Source organism: Mizuhopecten yessoensis, unplaced genomic scaffold, assembly GCF_002113885.1.
Source record: "Mizuhopecten yessoensis strain PY_sf001 unplaced genomic scaffold, ASM211388v2 scaffold4599, whole genome shotgun sequence".
Taxonomy (NCBI): Eukaryota; Metazoa; Mollusca; class Bivalvia; order Pectinida; family Pectinidae; genus Mizuhopecten; species Mizuhopecten yessoensis.
Window position 1 is genome coordinate 1,156,969 of NW_018405627.1, and position 23,132 is coordinate 1,180,100.

General features: G+C 36.9%; 1 protein-coding gene across 1 annotated transcript; it reads right to left on the reverse strand.

The window, feature by feature from the left end:
* Positions 1-737: 737 nt before the first annotated feature.
* Positions 738-22,691, reverse strand: LOC110449383. The gene is made up of 12 exons (XM_021496235.1): positions 22,519-22,691; positions 14,624-14,771; positions 13,890-14,043; positions 13,032-13,393; positions 12,172-12,419; positions 11,262-11,350; positions 7,567-7,709; positions 5,951-6,118; positions 3,709-3,845; positions 3,155-3,261; positions 2,674-2,768; positions 738-2,097 (listed from the first exon to the last, which is right to left on the reverse strand). Exons 1-12 carry the CDS (start codon positions 22,628-22,630, stop codon positions 2,079-2,081), a joined length of 1,782 nt encoding a protein of 593 aa, XP_021351910.1. The 5' UTR covers positions 22,631-22,691; the 3' UTR covers positions 738-2,078.
* Between the last annotated feature and the right edge of the window lie 441 nt (positions 22,692-23,132).

Genomic DNA, 23,132 nt, shown 5'->3' on the forward strand with positions numbered 1-23,132 from the left:
ATACTTCTGACCAGAGCAGTGATATCAGCATTGAAATTATTCCCTTTCTTTTGAAAGACAATTTCCCATAGTGTTATGGAATTTTTAAAAATCCTCCTTTCAAAAAAGGCAGCAAATATTCAATAAAATACTAGATCTTTGAAAATACTATTGATAAATTGAATAATTAATATGATTTGCATGTGCATTATAACATTACAGCATAATTGTATGGATGGAATGAGCTCAGATCAAGATGAAATTCCAATTACATCAAAAAGGTCATATGAACATATTTTCTTCATTGTAGATTCATTCAAGAAGTTTATTGTTGATTTTTTTTCTTCTGAACATCCTTTTTCAAAATATAGACGAGTACATGTACCAACATTAAGAGATATAGTGGGCTCTCAAAATAAGTCCCATAGGACAAGCATAAGCCCTGTACTAAATACCTGTTTCCAAATAATTACTGATTTCAATAAATGATAGACCATGTGTACAAGAACGCTTTAGATTTCTTACAGTAACAAGAGGCTCATGGGCCTTAAGGTCACCTGAGTTATGTAAAAACTGATATTATTGATGATGCCAAATGAAAAGGAAATAATTTTGTAACAAAGGTAACTTGAACCAGATGTAATGCAAAAGTAGTGTGAAAGATCTGGGTAGTATATGTACTATGTACAAATAGTGGTTCTGTCAGTCAGCTGAATTTTGGTAAAGCACCTTAAGACCCTTTCATATATGAAGAGTATTTGATTCTACCATATCTGGATCTTCAGAAGGGGGCTGGGGACCATATAATTCACAATTTTGGTTGACCTTTGGCCTTGGAAGGTTTCGGCAAAGTTTCATCGAAATTGGTTCAGGGGTTTTGGAAAAGAAGTTGAAAATGTAAATTGTTTACAGATAGACGACGGACACCGCCGGACAAAAGGCTATCGCAATAGGTCACTTGAGACTTTGTCCCAGGTGACCTAAAAATGTCCAGAACTGGCTCATAATCTTAGAAATAATGTTAAAAATGATCAGAGTTGTAGAAATGAATTCCAGAATTGTTCAACAAAGATTCAGATGATTATACAAAGCTGCTTCTTTGTAAGACAGAAAATTAAAAAAATATTAACTTTCATACCAGTAGAACTGCATTTATCAATATCAAGTAAATATGATTAATTAAACAAGAACTGGTTCTAATTCGGTAACTTCTGAGTCTGTGTGATTATCAATTGCAATGTCCTGTTAAATTATCAACTATTTTTTTACATTAATGAAAAGGGGAATAATATCTAATTTACAGAAAGTAAAAAAAATAACAAGTTACAATCATGTACCCTATAAATGAATTTTAACATTACTTGATTTGTGAACTGATATTATGATACTCATATATATATAGTTAAAACGACAATAAAAACTGCAATGACAAAATCTATTCATATTCAGAATATTTGTTCATCCTTTCATGGACTTAGTACTGGTTTCCATCTGTGAACTGTTTTCATTCCTGAGTTTTAAATCTAGTCTTGAAAATGTTACATATTAATGTAATATTAACAAATACAGAGTAATTTTTTTTTTTTTAAAGTGATAATTTCTGTATATTGTATTCAGTTATGTTATAGAATCCAAGCCATCAAGATCTCTAAATGTAGATTTTTTTTTTATTTCACTCTGAATGTCTGCTTACGTTGCTAGACCAACATTAACCCTGTCAAATCAATAACAACAACTCTATCTATATGGTTATTGATCTGTTAAAGGTTACCAGCAGAAAATTTGTGGATTTTTTTTATTTTCTTGTTATGTGAAAATCATTGCAAAATAGCTGATCAGAGTAACTAAATCTGAATATGTTCGTTCCATGATGAACAAAGATACATGTACCACTTGCAAAACGTATTTATCACGATCTTAGAATTAAGAAATTAACTGGTAATCAGGATTGAGAAAAGTTTACAGGTGGTTTCAGTTTCTATATACATTGCATTGATTCTCTCTCACTTTATATATCAGAACTTGTAATTGTCCACCTTTTTAGCATGAGACAAGGCCTCAATCTGCCGCATCAGAAACCGGGGTAATCATAACCTTCATCAGGAAAATATATTATCCCTGCAAAGGAAACAGTAACTAATTATCAGCAAAAAAAAAGATTCAGTTATAAAATATTCAACAATATCATGGACGATACCTTTACAGAAACATTAACTACTGTATCTAATCTATATTTCATACAAATAGGTTTCATAATAATAATAATAATTTGAGGTTCTTATATACCGCTTTATCACAACCTAGTTCGTAGGTCATCTCAAAGCGGTTCACAAATTGTTATCCGTGGTTATAGGGCCTTTGCAACCCGTCAATATCTTTCTCAACTCCCTGGGGGACATACAGCCGGTGTTGCCATTTTGGCGCTCACAGTGAGAATTCATCAATTCAGCTAACTCACATTGGGAACACACTTAATTCCTGTTTTACTCTGTATACAGATTTACAGTGGCAGATCCAGAGGTTTTCTTTGGGCTTCAGGAAACACNTTTCCTCATTTTTTCCCCAACTTGGAACCCCCCTCTGGAAACTTTTTTTTCCCATTTACGTCAAATTTATATTTCAGATTCAAGTTAATTAATATGATATGACTACAGGAATATTTACCAGAAATTTGATAATTTTTATAGATTTTACCTGTCGGTATCATCACATTTAGGGAAATCCGGATTGCTTTTGGTTCTTTTACTGTTAGTGTCCGAACCATCAAACATGGATACCTTTCTTGAAATCTGAAAAAAAAAAAAAATGTTTTCAAGATATTCTAGAAGAATTCTATAGTAATGCTTTTAAAGTTTTCTAACAGATGTGGAAAGTTGATATCTCTTGACCATTGTACCGAAAATGCAAGTTTTGATTATAATTGCAAACAGTAATTTTTCTCAAATACATATATATGGCCACGATTCTTTTCTTTGCAAATCAACTTTTTGACTTTTTAAAGTGACGATGGTTCCTAGTAAAGTGCCTTGACACTGTCCATTATTGTTTATATCAGAGTCTTTCCCATGTATTGTATAACCCTTTCACCACTGTAGACCATAATGGACTCATCTATATCAATGCATGGTAGAGTCTACTGAAGTTACCAAAGGGGTGAAAGGGTTAAGTAACTCACCTTTTTACTGACTTTACAAAGGATCTCTTGAAGAGGGACAAAGACTCCATGATTTTTCTTACAGTAGAAGTACCGTTTTCCACCAATACACCCATCATGTTGACCGCCTGATAAAACAAATCGTATCTAGAATATAGTATGCACCATGAAATTTTTGCTGAAGTTTAACTTCAAACCATTTTCCCCTCTGTAATGAGGGTATATTCACCATTGCATTGAAAATTAGTAAACAAAATAATTGACATACATGTAATCATTGAATGTGAAGGCAGAAATCGATAACAGGCGACGATGTGTTTAAAAAGTGACTGTATACTGTATACTGTTACCTTTTGTTATATACTGGTATGTGTTTTATTAGCTCCAAGGGAAATCTTTTCAAAAATTCTAAAAGAAAAACAATGTTTAATCTTCATAATTTATTCTTTCCCATTCCATTTAACTTTAATCTTAAAATATTGACAAGATCTTAAATCAAGTATGTAAAGTCTTTTTATCCATCCCTCCATCCCCTACCCAACCCACCCCCAAATATCATTTTTCTGTGTATATACCTGGTGAGTCCAGCTCTAGTCCGACAAACAACATGTTAGGGTGTCCAATGCCGTCCAGGTGACCAAGGTAACGTATAAAGCCTGTCCGGTCTCCCTTGGCAACAACGTGGTCATTCATCTGGACTTGTAACCTGTGGCTGTAGCAAAGCATACAATTAATTATTTTATTATTGGTGTTTTGTATTGTATGCTTTACAGTTCATCAACAGAAAAAGGCCATTATATACTGTATAGCGCTTTAAGTTCACGGGGTCAATATTTCACAGGGTTTAAATCTCGCTGTCCGCCCGAATTCCATGTATCGTGCAAAGTAATTTGAGTGTCATCGATCATTTAAGGGTTAAACCTTGAAATACAGGTAAACCATTTGAAAACACTCGTACTGAGCGTCGTCATCCATGCATGTACCTTTGTAGGAGTAAACTGTAATCAATTAATCACCCACTGTGTACACATACATATGTTATGGCCACTTATATGTAAGTGTTGTTTTTACATGGACTGCCCAGTTGTCCGGTGATAATCTGATTTGAGTTTATTAAAGCATGCATAACAGCATTAGGTTATAAGTATTTTCAACATGTTGTGATAAGGTCTGTAAAAATGGTTAACATTTTCGATAATTTCCCTTGTGTTTAGAATTCACGGATATTAGTCAAAGCGCGAACATAGCGAAATTAAAACCCCCGTGAAATATAACGGCTATACAGTAATAGCAAACTGTTCTCACCTCTTATGTACAAATTGTTCTGAAGGTTTAAATGGGACAAACATGATTAACAATGCAATTATTTTTTAAATATTAAAATAAATAATGGTTGATCCAACACTCCTGATGTATAACTTTGCGGTAGCGTCCTGGGGTGGATCCGTGAGTGGATTCTGTAGAGCTACTTACAAATAAAACATAATGGAGCAAGAAAGGAATCTCAACACCACAGGGACGTTTTGTGTGATTTACTTGGCTACATGTTTCGGCTGCTGGTCCTGCAAATCGCACAAAACGTCCTTGTGGAGAACTTGAGATTTCTTTATTTAATCATTATGTTTTAAAATATTAGTAGAGAATAGAATAAGGGGAAAATCAGCCCTCTGCACAAAACAAACGGTACATAATTAAGACAACATCAAAAACCTACTAGAAATGAAATGGAAAAGAAATACAAACTGATCCTTCAAAAACACTGTAGTAGTATTATCAGGTGCTCAGGTAGGGTAAGTGTCTTCTACAATGTATGTAGCACCCATTGTGATGTGTTTACTTTTAAATCTTGGACTGTACATTCATCAACCAACCAAGACACCGTAAACTACTCTATGGCAGATATTACGCTATAATTATATCATGTCAGTTAAGATGACGACCATACAATTTCTATCCAGTTTGGTTTGTTGGGTTTAGCATCTTACTGTCAACTAATGTTATAAAAAGATGTGCCTCCATGTGTTCAATGTACATGTATGTGTGAATGTGGAATTGGAATAGAACTCTATGGCTTACTACGGTAGAAGTGTGGCAGGGTTCAATTATACATAGGATTAAGGTCGCCTTCTAGCTTCGAGCTAGGGGGAATTTCCCTTTAGCTCAGTGGTAGAGCGTTCGACTAGGAACCTGGAGATCGAGAGTTTGATCCTCGGTGGAAGCACACTATTCTCTTTCCTGTTACACTATGTATATGTATATATACAAACTGGACCACAACAGTCACTATAGCTACCGCTTTAAAGTAGTGATGGGCAATCAGTTTAAAATCATAATCGATAATCAGTTTGTAATCGGAAGTAGTAAACCGATCGATGATCGATTGCATAATCAGTTAAAAACTTTATGGGACTGAATACCCAAATTAAGTGACAACACTACTATCTATAGACAGAGTTGTTTACTATACTACACTAGGCTTAGTTCTTTTATAATGAATGGATTTCAAGCAAGTTTTATGCAGTTTTATCAATCATATAATAAAAGTCATAAGAATATACGATTTTCAATACATTTTTTACATTGAAAAAACATTAACACTTTGACTTCAAGTTCAATGAAGAACCGATTATATCAATAATGGAATGTGTAATCGATAATCGGAATCGGAATGGTCAAACCGATCGATTTTTCGATTATAATCGATCATCAGCCCATCACTACTTTACAGGAATATGATCAAATTGATATTTCTCCTAGACCAAATGGAGTGTAATGAAGAAAAGACTGAATTAAATTATTTAAAACACCACTGCTTACCTGACTGAGAACTTCCGGTGGTTTTCTGGAAATCCTTCTGCCAGGTTTTGCGTTATTTCATCATCACTACCGAACGCTTCTTCACACGCGGCACATTTACAGCCATGGAGAGGCTCGCAGAACAAAGGGGAGATGGGCTGCACTTTCTTCACTCCAAACTTTGGTAAACTGTAATATAGTAATAAAATTGAATTAACCAATTGCAACGCTGATAGGCAGTGATATCTGCAATTGATAATAATAATAACAAGAGGCCCAATGGGCCTGCATCGCTCACCTGGTATTAATCTCACAATTGTAACCTTAAGAGTGGACTCAAATAAAGCTACATGCAAAATATCAGTGTCTTGACTGAAGTCATTCAAAAGAACCTGTTAAATGATTAAAACACATTTGACCCCTGTGACCTTGAAAGTAAAATATGGACATTAAATTGAACAAACTCTATAGCCTCACAGAATGCAACTTGTCAAACATCACCCTAATGAAACCTTTTGTTTATTGAGGTGACTTTTAAAGATTTATGAACTGTGGACCAGATGTGACCTCGAAAGTATGCCAAGGTCATTCACATGAACAACCGATCACCCTGAAACCTTAAGTTTTCAGAAGTTGTTTTTGAGTGTTTTTAAGACAAATAACCCCTGTGACCTTGAATAGGGGTGAAGTTCATTCATTTGAACAACATTTGTAGCCCTTCATCCCAGCATACTACTGGCCAAATATCACCATGGGCATTTTGGTTATTCAGAAGAAGTCTTTTAAAGATTCGCAAACCTTGTCAGGCTTCATCCAAGGAACCTATCAACCAAATATCATGCATCTGTGCCTTTTGGTTAATCAGAAGAAGTTGTATAAAGGTTTTAACAAATTTGACCCCTATGACCTTGAATATGGGTCAAGGTCATTTCTTTTTGCAAACTTTGTAAGGCTTCATCCTAGGAACATATCAGCCAATAGCATGCTTCTGGGCCTTTTGGTTAATCAGAAGTCGTTTAAATGTTTTAACAAATTTGACCTCTGTGACCTTAAATATGGGTCAAGGTCATTTCTTTTTGCCTGGGCAGCATTTGGCTTGTTGGTTAATGAGGAGAAGTTGTTTAAATGGAAAAGTTGACGCCGGACGGATTCCACGCCACGGCCAGGTGAGCCAATAATATTAATAGTCTTTATTAATACTTGATGACAAAGTTGAGTCAATGACACGTCTTACATTTGGTCAAGTAGTTATAAGATATACAATAATTTACAAAAGACTATCAAAGCATACGTCCGAGATCAAAGGTAGGCAGGATTTTTAATTCTGATCATACAATTACATGAAATAGAGAGCAGACCTGCAGTGTTTTGACTTTTTACTGTTGTGGTTATTACCTGCAGTGTTTGGACTTTTTACTGTTGTTGTGGTTATTACCTGCAGTGTTTGGACTTTTTACTGTTGTTGTGGTTATTACCTGCAGTGTTTGGACTTTTTACTGGTGTTGTGGTTATTACCTGCAGTGTTTGGACTTTTTACTGGTGTTGTGGTTATTACCTGCAGTGTTTGGACTTTTTACTGTTGTTGTGGTTATTACCTGCAGTGTTTGGACTTTTTACTGGTGTTGTGTGGTTATTACCTGCAGTGTTTGGACTTTTTACTGTTGTGGCTGTTGTTGTTATTGACCCAAGACATGCGGTCCTCCAGGAATCGCAGGCCGGAGCTATCACATTCGTTTTCAATATAAAACTCCCCAGTACAGTCCGAGGTCAACTGCTTCATCTGAAACGTAAAAAGGTTTAACTCCTGTAGTATAAGCACATGTATCTAAAAGAGACTTTTTGTCTAAACCTTCATTTTAATTTAAAACAAGGCAAGGGTAGAGCCAACGCCGTGGTTTTCTTAATGGTGGAATAATTTGGTCCTTTGCTCCTCGTCCGGATATCCGAAAATATGCAGGGGATTGAGTAAAAGTGAGAACATCATAAAATAATTCAATCACAACAGGTGAAGGAGCAATAGGTGTTCTATGATGTTTGTGATGGTCTTTTTAATTTGCTACACATATAACAATCTATTGACAAAAAACAAGTCACACATTATCTTTTATTCATTCATATTACAGCTCAAAATTATCTTTGATCGCCAGTTGTTTCCTTAAAAATTCTGACTACATCACATACTGTAGTTTGAGTAATATAAACATGTTTTCAAAATGCTGAATTGGCCTGTATATATACCTCACCTAGCTGTTCCTGAATTCTGTTACGTGGGACAAGATCAAAAGCTTTTACACAAAACAAACTTGACAGTCAGAAAGCTTACATCACCGGCTTTACAGCAGGTGTGATATCCCAGTAAGAAAGCTTACATCACAGGCTTTACAGCAGGTGTGATATCCCAGTAAGAAAGTTTACATCACCCGCTTTACAGCAGGTGTGATATCCATGTAAGAAAGTTTACATCACAGGATTTACAGCAGGTGTGATATCCCAGTAAGTAAGCTTACATCACAGGCTTTACAGCAGGTGTGATATCCCAGTAAGAAAGCTTACATCACAGGCTTTACAGCAGGTGTGATATCCCAGTAAGAAAGCTTACATCACAGGCTTTACAGCAGGTGTGATATCCCAGTAAGAAAGCTTACATCACAGGCTTTACAGCAGGTGTGATATCCCAGTAAGAAAGCTTACATCACAGGCTTTACAGCAGGTGTGATATCCCAGTAAGAAAGCTTACATCACAGGCTTTACAGCAGGTGTGATATCCCAGTAAGAAAGCTTACATCACAGGCTTTACAGCAGGTGTGATATCCCAGTAAGAAAGCTTACATCACAGGCTTTACAGCAGGTGTGATATCCCAGTAAGAAAGCTTACATCACAGGCTTTACAGCAGGTGTGATATCCCAGTAAGAAAGCTTACATCACAGGCTTTACAGCAGGTGTGATATCCCAGTAAGTAAGCTTACATCACAGGCTTTACAGCAGGTGTGATATCCCAGTAAGAAAGCTTACATCACAGGCTTTACAGCAGGTGTGATATCCCAGTAAGAAAGCTTACATCACAGGCTTTACAGCAGGTGTGATATCCCAGTAAGAAAGCTTACATCACAGGCTTTACAGCAGGTGTGATATCCCAGTAAGAAAGCTTACATCACAGGCTTTACAGCAGGTGTGATATCCCAGTAAGAAAGCTTACATCACAGGCTTTACAGCAGGTGTGATATCCCAGTAAGAAAGCTTACATCACAGGCTTTACAGCAGGTGTGATATCCCAGTAAGAAAGCTTACATCACAGGCTTTACAGCAGGTGTGATATCCCAGTAAGAAAGCTTACATCACAGGCTTTACAGCAGGTGTGATATCCCAGTAAGAAAGCTTACATCACAGGCTTTACAGCAGGTGTGATATCCCAGTAAGAAAGCTTACATCACAGGCTTTACAGCAGGTGTGATATCCCAGTAAGAAAGCTTACATCACAGGCTTTACAGCAGGTGTGATATCCCAGTAAGAAAGCTTACATCACAGGCTTTACAGCAGGTGTGATATCCCAGTAAGAAAGCTTACATCACAGGCTTTACAGCAGGTGTGATATCCCAGTAAGAAAGCTTACATCACAGGCTTTACAGCAGGTGTGATATCCCAGTAAGAAAGCTTACATCACAGGCTTTACAGCAGGTGTGATATCCCAGTAAGAAAGCTTACATCACAGGCTTTACAGCAGGTGTGATATCCCAGTAAGAAAGCTTACATCACAGGCTTTACAGCAGGTGTGATATCCCAGTAAGAAAGCTTACATCACAGGCTTTACAGCAGGTGTGATATCCCAGTAAGAAAGCTTACATCACAGGCTTTACAGCAGGTGTGATATCCCAGTAAGAAAGCTTACATCACAGGTTTTACAGCAGGTGTGATATCCCAGTAAGTAAGCTTACATCACAGGCTTTACAGCAGGTGTGATATCCCAGTAAGAAAGTTTACATCACAGGCTTTACAGCAGGTGTAATATCCCAGTAAGAAAGCTTATATCACAGGCTTTACAGCAGGTGTGATATCCCAGTAAGAAAGCTTACATCACAGGCTTTACAGCAGGTGTGATATCCCAGTAAGTTAACTTACATCATGGGCTTTACAGCAGGTGTGATATCCCAGTATGAAAGCTTACATCACAGGTTTTACAGCAGGTGTGATATCCCAGTAAGTAAGCTTACATCACAGGCTTGATAGCAGGTGTGATATCCCAGTAAGAAAGCTTACATCACAGGCTTTACAGCAGCTGTGATATCCCAGTAAGTTAACTTACATCATGGGCTTTACAGCAGGTGTGATATCCCGGTATGAAAGCTTACATCACAGGTTTTACAGCAGGTATGATATCCCAGTAAGTAAGCTTACATCACAGGCTTGATAGTAGGTGTGATATCCCAGTAAGAAAGCTTACATCACAGGCTTAACAGCAGGTGTGATGTCCCAGTAAGTAAGCTTACATCCCAGGTCTTACAGCAAGTGTGATATCCCAGTAAGTAAGCTTACATCACAGGATTTACAGCAGGTGTGATATTCCAGTAAGTAAGCTTACATCACAGGCTGTACAGCAGGTGTGATATTCCAGTAAGTAAGCTTACATCACAGGCTTTACAGCAGTTGTGATATTCCAGTAAGTAAGCTTACATCACAGGCTGTACAGCAGGTGTGATATTCCAGTAAGTAAGCTTACATCACAGGCTTTACAGCAGGTGTGATGTCCCAGTAAGAAAGCTTACATCACAGGCTTTACAGCAGCTGTGATATCCCAGTAAGTTAACTTACATCATGGGCTTTACAGCAGGTGTGATATCCCGGTATGAAAGCTTACATCACAGGTTTTACAGCAGGTGAGATATCCCAGTAAGTAAGCTTACATCACAGGCTTTACAGCAGGTGTGATGTCCCAGTAAGAAAGCTTACATCACAGGCTTTACAGAAGGTGTGATATCCCAGTAAGTAAACTTACATCACAGGTTTTACAGCAGGTGTGATATGCCAGTAAGTAAGCTTACATCACAGGCTTGATAGCAGGTGTGATATCCCAGTAAGAAAGCTTACATCAAAGGCTTTACAGCAGGTGTGATATCCCAGTAAGTAAACTTACATCACAGGTTTTACAGCAGGTGTGATATTCCAGTAAGTAAGCTTACATCACAGGCTTTACATCAAATGTAGTGTGCCAACTATTTCAGATAGGTAACTCTAGCACACTCTCTGCTACAAGTCAGCAAATAAGCATATGTTCTTAAGAGAAAAAAAACACAAATTTCTTATAAGAGCCGGATGTCAATTTATCATAAAACTTACCTCTAATTCGCGGAGTCGGCATCTTAAATTTGCAATCTCCTTGTGAGCGGCACCAAGGTCATCCACAAGCTTGGAATTAATCCGGAGAGCTGCAACGTAAAATATATAGTTAGGTTTGAGTGGATTATATCTTATCAACATGGATTGGGGAAAATATTCTCAATTTATCAAATTTGTCAAAATGTCCCATAGTTTTTCATATTGCAATTATGAAAACGTAGAAATTATCCAACTGGTCGTATTGGGGAACAGATCTGAATACGCTGCACACATCCAGACAAACAACATTTTTATTATTCCTTAACAACAAGGGAGAACAACTTCACTCAGCTTTACATTATGGTATTAACCTCCAAATGAGCTGAGAGAGAACTTGTTTCATTAATATTCAAACCCCAAAGTTTAGTCAAAACCCATTTAGCCATTCTGTATTCATCCTCCATATCCAGGGGTTACACTCACTTTCAATCTAAGCACCCCTGGAATATGTCAGAGCAAAATTGAAGGCTCGGTGTGCGCCACCGGGTGGGTGCGCCAAGAAGACTAGTTTGATCCTTTGAAGTACATCAAAAGAATCTCGTGGTCGCATAACGTTAAAACTAACTGGCTTTGAGGTTGGACATCTCCCTTCCGTAATCTTCAAACAACAGGTATCACCTTAGTGATTGGTCAGGTTTTTTAACCCGACACCAATAAAATCGCAAGTCGTGCGCCTTCAACTTGACTATGACATATTCCAGGGGTGCAGAGAGCGAAAGTGAGCGTAATCCCTGGATATCGAGATGTTCTGTATTGTGTGCGTTGAAATGAAAATAAGACAGGTGACCTAGAGTTACGTTATAGGAAAAATGAGTGAAGAGTTGTGACAGGAATCACAGGACACAGACTTATAATTAAGAAATGAACATACTTTCCGTGAACTGGTCCTCTAGATCATGATCTGATGGGTTCTTGGGGAGACTTTTCATGTCTGGAGGTTCCGGACGCGATACTGAATCCGGGGTCACTACTGGGTCAGATGTCATCACAGAAACTGGAGTTGTTACAGGGTCGGAGGACTTCAGAGTGTCGGGGGTCGTCAAGGGTTTAGAGGTTACCAGGGTTCCAGGGGTCGAAGTGCAAATATCCTTAGATGGCTCAATGTTATTGACAGCAGGACTGGAAATAAAAATCACATAAAAAAACAAAATTGTACCGGAGGCAATTCATTTTTTTTGGTCTTTTTTTCTGGTTTATTTTGATAAAATATTCTTCTCCATCAGCCCTTTTTTATACAAGACGTATTATGATTTCACATGAAAGCAATTGTGTTTGTGCGAAAAGGCTTCAGTAGTTCACCTGGCATTTCGGATATTTAAATACAGTATGCAAAATATAGTACATGTTTACCAAGAGGACAGTAACTTTCATGAGATCAGACAGAAAGAGACTTTTTATATCCTTTCTGGACCAAGTCTCAGTTCGCAGGATATCTCACACCAGTAAAAGTTCTGGATACACCTGTCTAGGGTAAGAGAACCACCTATCTTAATTGAGGTAGACGAGTCGAATGATTACCTTGTGCATATCACATGTTCAATGCATTGTTGACATATTATTAATGTATTATCGACATATTATTAATGTATCTTTGACATGATATCATACACTTATATCAGGGAAATCCCTCCATTCTCAACTCTAGAGTTAAACAAGAATATCTCACACAAAGAAAAGTTTGGATATACCTTCAAGGTAAAGAAGAAAAAAATATTCGGGAAACACAAATACCTGATTTTCTTGATATCTGCACTTGGTTCTGATACTATTTCAGGCAAAGAATTCTTTCTCTCTTCCTTAGCTGAAGGTTTACTGTCCAGACCATCAGTTTGCTTTGGTGTGGTGGCCTCTTTGCCGGGATGATGCACCAGTGCCTTTGTAGTTATCCCCCCTTGTGTGCGATTACATGACCTGGATCTTCTGAATTTGGGTGAGCTGTGCCTCCGAGCCTGGGAGTCCAGGGTTTCCTGAAGACTGGCTGGAGAATTCTGCAGACTGGTAAGTCTTTGTCGGTTGTTTTTCTCGTGGAACTGTGGCGAGTGACTGATGGTACTGGAACTCTGGCTGCACCGGGAGCAAGGCCTGCATCGTTCCTGAAGTTTTTAACAATGAAATCAAAATGACTGAAAGCTCCGGATCCTTGTTTATAAGGACCCCTGTTCCAATGCAGGTAAAAACACCAGAGAATTTCATATCATAGCTTACTTAACTTGAACTGGAAGCTAAGCTCCAGACCAAAATACTTTAATCACAGGGAGCTAGGAAGCTGAGCTCTATGAAACTGACTAACGTTTAATATACCTGGAACCTGAGGTAACTTTTCATGAACTGCAAGCTGCATTCTGTGAAACTTGTACAATAACATGGAGCTGGAAGCTGTGTTCTGTGAAGCCCCCTTTTTCTGAGCTAAGAGAGACAGGGGGTTGGACTTACACTTACCTGGAGCTGGAAGCTGTTTTCTGTGAAGCTCCCTTTTCCTGAGCTAAGAGAGGCTGGGGTTGGACTTACACTTACCTGGAGCTGGAAGCTGTGTTCTGTGAAGCCCCCTTTTTCTGAGCTAAGAGAGGCTGGGGTTGGACCTCTACTTACCTGGAGCTGGAAGCTGTGTTCTGTGAAGCTCCCTTTTTCTGAGCTAAGAGAGGCTGGGGTTGGACTGGTGGAATGACTTGTTCTGACACTCAATGATGCAGTGGACCTCAAAACATCATTTTCTTTCTTCAACTTGAAGACCTTTTTCTCCAAACTGAAATTTATGTAAATCAAGTTTTCATTTTCATTGAGATAACAGATCACAGGATCCCTGTCCCACTGATCACACAGCAAGATAGGGCAATAGCTAGGCTACTTCTTTTTCCACAAACCAGCAAAGGTACTGTATATGTTACAAGCTTTAGGTATGGTCCTAGTATTGTTTCATCTTGACACAATCAAAGAAGTTTGTATCTAAAATTTTCGTAAGACTTCTATCACAATTATTTTCTATAATAGAAATATAATATAATATTAATTCAATTTATTTTACAACAAATGTGAAACAAGTTAATTCAACTTATATTAATCACTCTTGTTGGTCCGAATGTTAGCATGCTTGCAATTGGGTCTTAACCCTTTCAACACTGTAGACCATAATAGACTCATCCAGATCAATGCTTGGGAGAGCTTTCTAAAGTTCCATAGGGTTGAAAGGGTTAATGTGGGAGAAAACCGGACTACCCAAAGTAGAAAAAATGCAGAACAAATAGAAACACACAGTTCCCTTAGACTTCAAAACTGAAGTTTTCTTCTGGGGCATGGTGGACACAGGTTTCTCATAACATACATACCTCCTCTTTGTGCGGAGTAAGTTGGCTACATCGGCACAGAGTGGTACGATGCCTTTACGTGTACTGTTGACAACAAACGCCACAGCCTTAGCGGCTATCTCCTTATCCTCCACGAGACTGTTCAGTTCTCCAAGCTCAGTGCTACTGCCTGGAATGTAAAAACCAGTTACATTACATGTACTGTGGTCATGCACATGTGTTCTCCAAGCTCAGTGCTACTGCCTGGAATGTAAAAACCAGTTACATTACATGTACTGAACCAGTTACATTACATGTGTGACAGGGTATAATTTATATTTTATTGTTTTATAATATGTATTAGGACATGCTTTGACTATGTCATTATATTTGCTGACATGGGTCAGAATGTGCTTATTTATCTAATAATGTATTAAATAAACCATTTGAAGGGACCAGAGTTTTGATTTGGTTTTTTCCACCCTGTTACACATGTACAGTGGTCACATGTGTTCAAGCATCATATATGCTAAGAGTTGTCTCCCTTGGTGCAAATAGAAACACCTTCACTAGATAATTCTCACTACAACATTAGTGTCATGCATAAGATTCCTTTGAGGACAGGATTTATATCAGTCTACTACATATCTTTCCAGTTATTTAATTAAAGAAATCAAAGCATTTAATCATTTATAAACAAAGTTGGTCAAAAGAACAAAAATGTACTTTGCATACCTTTAAGTTCACCTGATATTTGAACTTTTGTTATTGGAATTTTAGCATTTTTTGAAAGAAATTTAGAATAAAAACTTCAGTTTTTTTATATGTTCAATTCAGGTAGCTTAGCCACTCTATCAGCTCACTTGGTACTTTGTACCAGGTGAGCAAAGTACCTTGTATTTTCAAAAGTATTATTTCCCGATATATACTATAATAGTAAACTACCCTGACCCTAGAACGAATATTCATACCCTGCCTACTCTCCGCTCCGGCAGGGACGACGACCATCTATCAGAAATCGTCCGTCCATCGTCCAGAGTTACGTTATCGTAGCTACCCCGCCCCCTGCACAGTCCCAGGGGGAATGAAATTCACAAATACTAGTATGCTTTAACTACTTTTAAACCTTTCATTCCCTGAAAATATTTTGTTGTAGGATTTTAGACCCATTTTCCCCCTTTTCATTCCAGTTTTGTCCCTCAGGTTCCAAATGATGTAAGTTAGTTCCCTGTATCCAGTATAGTAAAATTTAACCCATCTCCAGAGGGGATTTAATGAACAATTTAATTTGACCGTAATTTTTTTTACACTTTACTAAAACCTTTCCATCATCCATGCATGAAGTCAAGCGTAGTTGATTTGATGACCCCTCCCTCAGGTCCTAGCTTTTTTCTATCTGCCATCCCATTACAGTACGGTAATAATTACAATAAGTTCTGATTTATTTTTACTGAATATAAACAAAATTAATATACTCAAAAGAGTTATTCCCCTTTATTCAGGTTATGCATGATATAGCAATATAACATTTGCACAGCCTTACCAAGTGGAGCTGACCTGGGTGTTGTGAAATATACACATTAACCCTTTTACCCCTATGTAACTTTAGTAGACCCTGCCATGCATTGATATGGATGAGTCCATTATGGTCTACAGTGGTGAAAGGGTTAAGACATACAGTATAAACCGCCTACAAAAGTCCATATTCCATATATTTGAAACTGGAGGACATCTAGGTCTGATCAGAGTGATGAAGGCAATTTTTGATTTTGTTCCCCCTAATTTTACCCCTTTGAACCATGCCCCTCCGGCCCCAGGTGGGCCAGGGTTCCATTTTAAAGGGTATTTAGTCAAATAACACCATTAGAATTGGTTAGATACTGAATATATACAGTAAAAACCTTGTTATATACCGCCACCCTCTGTACATGTGATTTTGGCGGTATAACAAGTTTGGCGGTATATCAGGTTTACAGTTTTAAACACACACTTACTGAACTTATATTTAAAAAAAAAAAAAAAATCAGAATACATCTTTTTCATAATTTGTAATTTAACGTAAATTGTTGAGCGTGCAAAATACACAGCTGATTACCTGGTCAGTCGGCAGTCTCATGTAACAATACGATGTACACACGTACGTAACATTCCTGTCATCGGGATATACATTTACTCGACTCAAATTGGCAGTATTTAACGAGGCCAAAAAAGTGTGATTTTAACCATTTGTTTTGGGAATATGATGGCAGTATGCGGGTTTGGCGTTACAACCGGTGCATTAACGTTGGGGAAATCCGTTCTGAGTAAATAAATGGTGGTATGCAGGTATGGCGGTTAAACGGGTGGCATTACAATGGGGTTTTACTATACATATCTCCCAATATAGTTGATCGGTGCATAGGTATATCATTGGAACAGGTACAGGTAGATTTGGGTGACTGCATGGGTTTCCATTACATTTCACTTCATCATCAAATCCCCCCCCCCCCCCCCCCCCCCCCCNCCTACATCTCTAGTCTCTATACTCTAAAGTAAATATTAACATTTTTTCTCTACTGCTAATCCTATTACCTATTATTTCTAATGGTCGGCCTTAATTGTTAAATTTGCTATATCAGTTGAATTTATACAATTAGTGAAGTTATTTAACCTGCCTGTGTTATACTGCAATCTTCTCATTGTTGGGAGATGGCTTAATATAAGAGCCAACTCTTGTTGGCAGATCCCTAATATTACATTACGTAAAATTATATATTATGTACAGAATATTTGTAATATTGTTTAAACTAATGAAGTTGATAATGACAAGACCTGAAGACAACATCCAGTGTGGTCAATCTTATCTTGTGGGAAATTAAAGTCGGTGATAAATATAGCTACAACCGAAATTGTGCAATATCTGGGTCATTCAGTGAGAAGTAAGCCTTATATACAGGTTCGTGCAGTGAGTCTTATTTCACACTTAACACAATCTTAGAATTTACACAATACATCCCCAGCAAGAATGAAGTATCATATATAAACTATTTGAGATATATCTGTTCATAGTTGCATTGGATTCGAATAAAAAGAAGCACAGTTCATTTGAGTATGCACGCAAGTGAGTACCATAACTAAGGGTAAACATTTAAACCAGACAAAGGACAATATCAGTCAGTGGTGTAGCGTACAAGTATGATTGTATGCTAAAGCATACACTAAAATTTCATAATATTTTTTTCAATCATATATTTCTATTAATTTCTTTTTTTTTATGTTTAATAGCGACAGTCCCTATCAATCATAAAGAGGAAAGAATAAAAACAAATCTTGAAAAGTTTAGTCTGGTAAAATAGTGTTGTTTATATACACACCGAGAAATCTAAATCAAAATCTACTTAGTGAAGTACATAATTTATTAATATTCATACAAAAAGTAGGGTTTTACTTGTTAACTCATTCATCCCTGCATACACATTTGAACTCTTCCAATTCATAGATTGGAATAGTTCATTATGAAATTTCAGGGGTGAATGAGTTAATTATCAGACTAAAAGGATTTCCCAGAATACAAGAGATTGCTTCTAGGGCCTCATAGAATTGGGTGGTTTTTTTCCAGCTACGGGAGGGGGAACCTGAATTTGAGGTTCTTATATACTGCTTTATCACAACCTAGTTCGTAGGTCATCTCAAAATGGTTCACAAATTATTATCTGTGGTTATAGCGCTTTGCAACCAGCAAATACCTTTCTCAACTCCCTGGGGTACATACAGCCGGTGCTGCTCACAGCTAGCATTCTACAGTTCTAGCACTGCCCAACCACGTACTCATTTACAGCTGAGCAGACTGGAACAAGCAGAGTTAAGTTTCTTGCTCAAAGATACAACACAGTGTCTTGACTTGAATCAGCAACCCTTCGGTCACAAGCCCGGCTTACATCTTACCACTAGACTACAGTGCCTCCTTAACAGATGTAATAGTTAATATTGTATATTGATGTGACCTCCTATAAATATTTTGGGATTTTCATCAAAAGATCACCTCGTTAGAAGGTCACGCTTGGTAGTACCCTAGGTGAATCAAAGTTGAAATGGCAGCAGTTTTGAAGACGTGCTCTAATATTGTGTGTATCCCTATAGCACCTCAAATTCTGGTTGCATCGAGTTCATGAGGACATTCACTCCCCGTATTTGACTAATATTTCATTCTTGAATGAGTGCATTGGCTGACTGGGGAGGATATTTTAGGAGTTACGCCGATTTCTAATTTTTGTGTCTTGTTCAGCCAACAAATGTTGGATCGAGGACAAAATTGTGGCTGTTTGGAGTCCAATCTTTAGGAACAGTATTCTGGGTTGCAAGAAAATCCCTACAGGCTCTTTCAACGTGTGGTCTAGCGTTATCTTGCTGCAAGATTAGATCACCTGGTATGCTGCCTAACAAAATTAAGACACATCACGGGGCCTATCCTGATAACGTACGGCCGCTGAATTTCCACTGAAGATCACCAAAGGTGTCTTAAAACCATGGGAGATTACCCCCTCCCACGAAACCATAACCAAACCACCCCAAAATCAATTCGCGATAACTGCGGCATAATTGTTAAAGGAATTATTGTTTGCAAAAAAGTATTGGCGATGGTTTGTCTCGATGTTAGCGATAAATTGATACTGGATTGAATGAAAAAGGATGCAGACACACATATTTTGATATTTTAGCCGCACCAGATGTGCAGAGGGTTTTTGTCACACCTGAGCTGGTTGAGTTTAACATTGGTTAGGGTTATAGGCAGGGTGCACTTTCATTTTCCCAAATTTTTATACAGCTATGTATATTTAATACAAAATACATAATCATTTTAGAAGTTTCATTTCTTTTTCCTTTCAGTATAGGTATATATTGAGTGAGTGGTTCTCATCAAAATCACACTTAGTCGTGTCTATTTGAGAGGAAAAAATAGAAATATATATATATATACAACATCTTATACATTTTGAATCTTTAAAGGAAAGAACTTGGATAGGCTATTCCGTCTTTTCGTATTGCAGAGTTATCTGCACTTGTGAGCAGGTATTGATTGTTACATCATTAGTTTTTGAGAAAACGACGAAATTTTCTCACACAAACCAATGACGTAACAATCACTTGCTGCTCACAAGACGGAAAACCTGTTGCCCAATTTCAATTGTACTTGAGATTTGTAGAATAAATTATTCTGATAAGAACATTTTTGAAGGCTTTTAATCAATTTCCTTATCTTCAAATGTAAACAGAAGTGGCTAAAATTCAGTTTTATTACAAAGCATATGTGGCAACTATTGAAAATAATGAAACCCATTACAGGAGATAAATACTTTGAAGCCCAAATTGGGAATGGACTTGTGTTGTTTACCGGCTCTTGTTATTAATATAAACTTTATTTCATTCCTCATTAAGTTGCATGACACCACATAACATACAAAGTACAGAGGAATGGGATCCGGAAACAAGTTGAAATAACTTATATAAATCTGTTTCCGAGAATTTATCTCATTAAATTAAGGCATGATGGCATAGTTACTGAATTCTATGGAAAGAAATATAACCACTTAAAACAGTAACTTACTTTTAAACGTAGTTTGAGGGGATATTTGAAATGTGAGTAAAAGAATAGTATTGGAAAACACTTAATGACCTACGAAGTCGGTCAGTGTCATATTTCATAAACCCTGATGTATGCAACTCCAAACCAGAGGCTAAAAATAATTAAAGTTTATAGATCTTTGTTCGTTTTAGGAAGATTCCATTTATTATGTATTTTTCTGATTGGTTGTAGGAAGATTTAAACACACAAATACATTGTTATCATGGCAATGGCATGTCTCAACAAGCTATCTTAAAGCTACAGCACAAATAATACTCAATATTAAGGCCTTATGGACCCTAAGAAGAAGATTTTTTTTAAAGCTTTCAATATATGACCCCTGCAGTGAACTCATGATAATGGGTTTTTTCTGAATCTAGACACGAACATTTTCAATGTTTTTTGTACAAAATAATTTACATTGCTCTTTGACCAAGCCATAATCTCAAACTTGACTTTTGACCTCAACAGTAAAGTAAACCATGAATTTTGATATCGGAACTTGTTACAATATGGTGTTGGAAGGTTTTAAATATAGGTGTTCCTGTGACCTTGGAAGTAGGTCAAGGTTGATTCAGGAAACGTTTTATCACCCTTTCAAAGTAGCTATAGTACAGGCAAAATATCATGACTCCAGGTCTTTCAGTTCTTAAGATGAAAATCTTAAAAACAAATATCCATATAAATAACCTAAATGTTGACATATGAGCCCAGCCATTTCTCAAAGTTGATCTTTTACTTCATCATAAAACATTAGATAAAGGTGCACATGACTTGACTTCATATAACTTACTGAATTATCATAGAGCATTAAAACTGAAGATGCTTCAGATAATCTTGTTATACGTTTTGAACATATGTGACCCCTGTGACCTTGGAAGTGGGTCAAGGTAAAAAAAAAATTGGGGGGGGGGGGAATATCTAATAACTAAATTGTGCAAACATATTGTACATACAAAAAGAAAAGAAAGTGTCCATTTCCTACTCAAGAAATTAAATTGGGTATAGATACAGGTTGGTTATATAAAACTTCTCATCTTTGAAACTGTATATTTACATATATATTAAGATCAACGCATAAGGACAGTGTTTCTGAGAGAAAAAGTACCTGTTTCCAATGTGCCAAAAAATAAAAGTAGATGCTTATTAAATATCTCTATCTTTTTTTCCCAATTTGTTAAAAATGTGTTTTTTATTTTTAAAAAAAGTACAAGTCTTTTGAAATAGGAATAAAATTACTGTATCAGGACTATATTTTGTTATAATAATAATAATAATAATAATATTTATTCGGTAAAAGCAAGATACAGGTACAAATATCACATATGATCACAGATTTCAATTGCATAATAATCACTGATTTATCACAGTATTTAGCTTATCACATCAAAGTTAATATCACAAATTTTGGAGCACTATAATTACAATGTATCTGTTTGACTAAGCTTTAACCTAGGATATCCCATGAAAGCTGGGTGGCAGCTTATTTCCAATGGGGTCCTCTAGTATAGATCTTAATTACTTAGATAACAAAAGGTCCTAAGGATTTGACCTTATAATATGAATATAAGATGGTATGTTTGATGTTTGAGATTTTTATCTATAGATTTCTTTCACACAACGGTACAATCAGCCTTAACAATATCATGTTTTTGTCAATGTCACATGATCATTGTGTCTATAACCACGGAATTAGATTGCTATCTAAACTTTTCACAGATTCATAAATTTCATTATTATTAATTTCGAAGAATTAGATTGGTAATTTCAAAACACTTTGTGCAAAAATATGACCAAGCGTTCCATGAGAATGACGACATAATGCATATCTTTCTGTATAAAGATACTATTCACGTAAACACAACATGTACACAAAACATTGTAAACCGTCTCGTAATCGTAATCGCAGGCCCGTACATCTACGTATACGCAGGAAGTTAACCTCAGGCACAAACTGTTATCATGCAAAAACCCAGTACATCAGCTCGAGACATTCACATTGGAAATTTCTTCCCGATAGGTTTATATAAATAGTTGTGCGGTGTTTTGATCTCATACGTATGTATATACCTCTCTATCAAAATACACCATCAAACCAGAATTCGGTCACCATATGAAATTACCAAACTACTGACAGTTACATAATGTTTTGCACTTCCGGTATAAATCATAACACGTAAATAATCGTTTGCAACGAGAAATGAACACATCTGAATGGTGTACATGTATATTCACACAAAGCAGTATATTTCAAAATATCTTAATCAAAGATTTTTTTTTAGTAAAGTAACTGCTTTTTCCTTTGCTCCCCAAAACGATCGATTTCATAACTTACCTTGGAGGTTTAGACCAGAAATGGAGTTTATCTCGTTTTCCCAACATTGTAGCCAGGATTCCCCGGGCAAGAGACTTCCTGATGGACTATGGTCTGAAGAATGGCCGTCCATTTTGGCTCCGTAATCGCAGCCAAACTTCTCTTCAACAAAACGCCATTTTGTATTGACTAGGAAAAGTATTTGAGGCGATTGGGAGGATCCATTCTATAAATCGAATATATTTACAAATGTGTAGTTTAAAATAATGTATTCGGACATTTATCCGATAGCTGAGATTATCCGGTTTATTGCAGTATGTGTGTGTTTTCTATTCAGTTGTACTTTCCGTGTGTTTATTTGTTTTCAAGGCGTATCAGTAACTGCAAACTATTTCCCCATTTGAGGCCTCTTCCAGACGCTGTAACATAGGGGGTATGTTTGGAAAATGTACTCACTCCCCACTGGGAATCGGTAATCGGAACATATCGCTCTGATGTATACACACGCTAATTTAGCACTAATGTGTCTCTACCGAGATGCTGTTATCTTAAAAACGACCGATGTCTTTGCTTCATGACCGATTTCTTTAATAGTATATCAATAAAATTAGGGAGGGAATCTGAACAGCATAAAC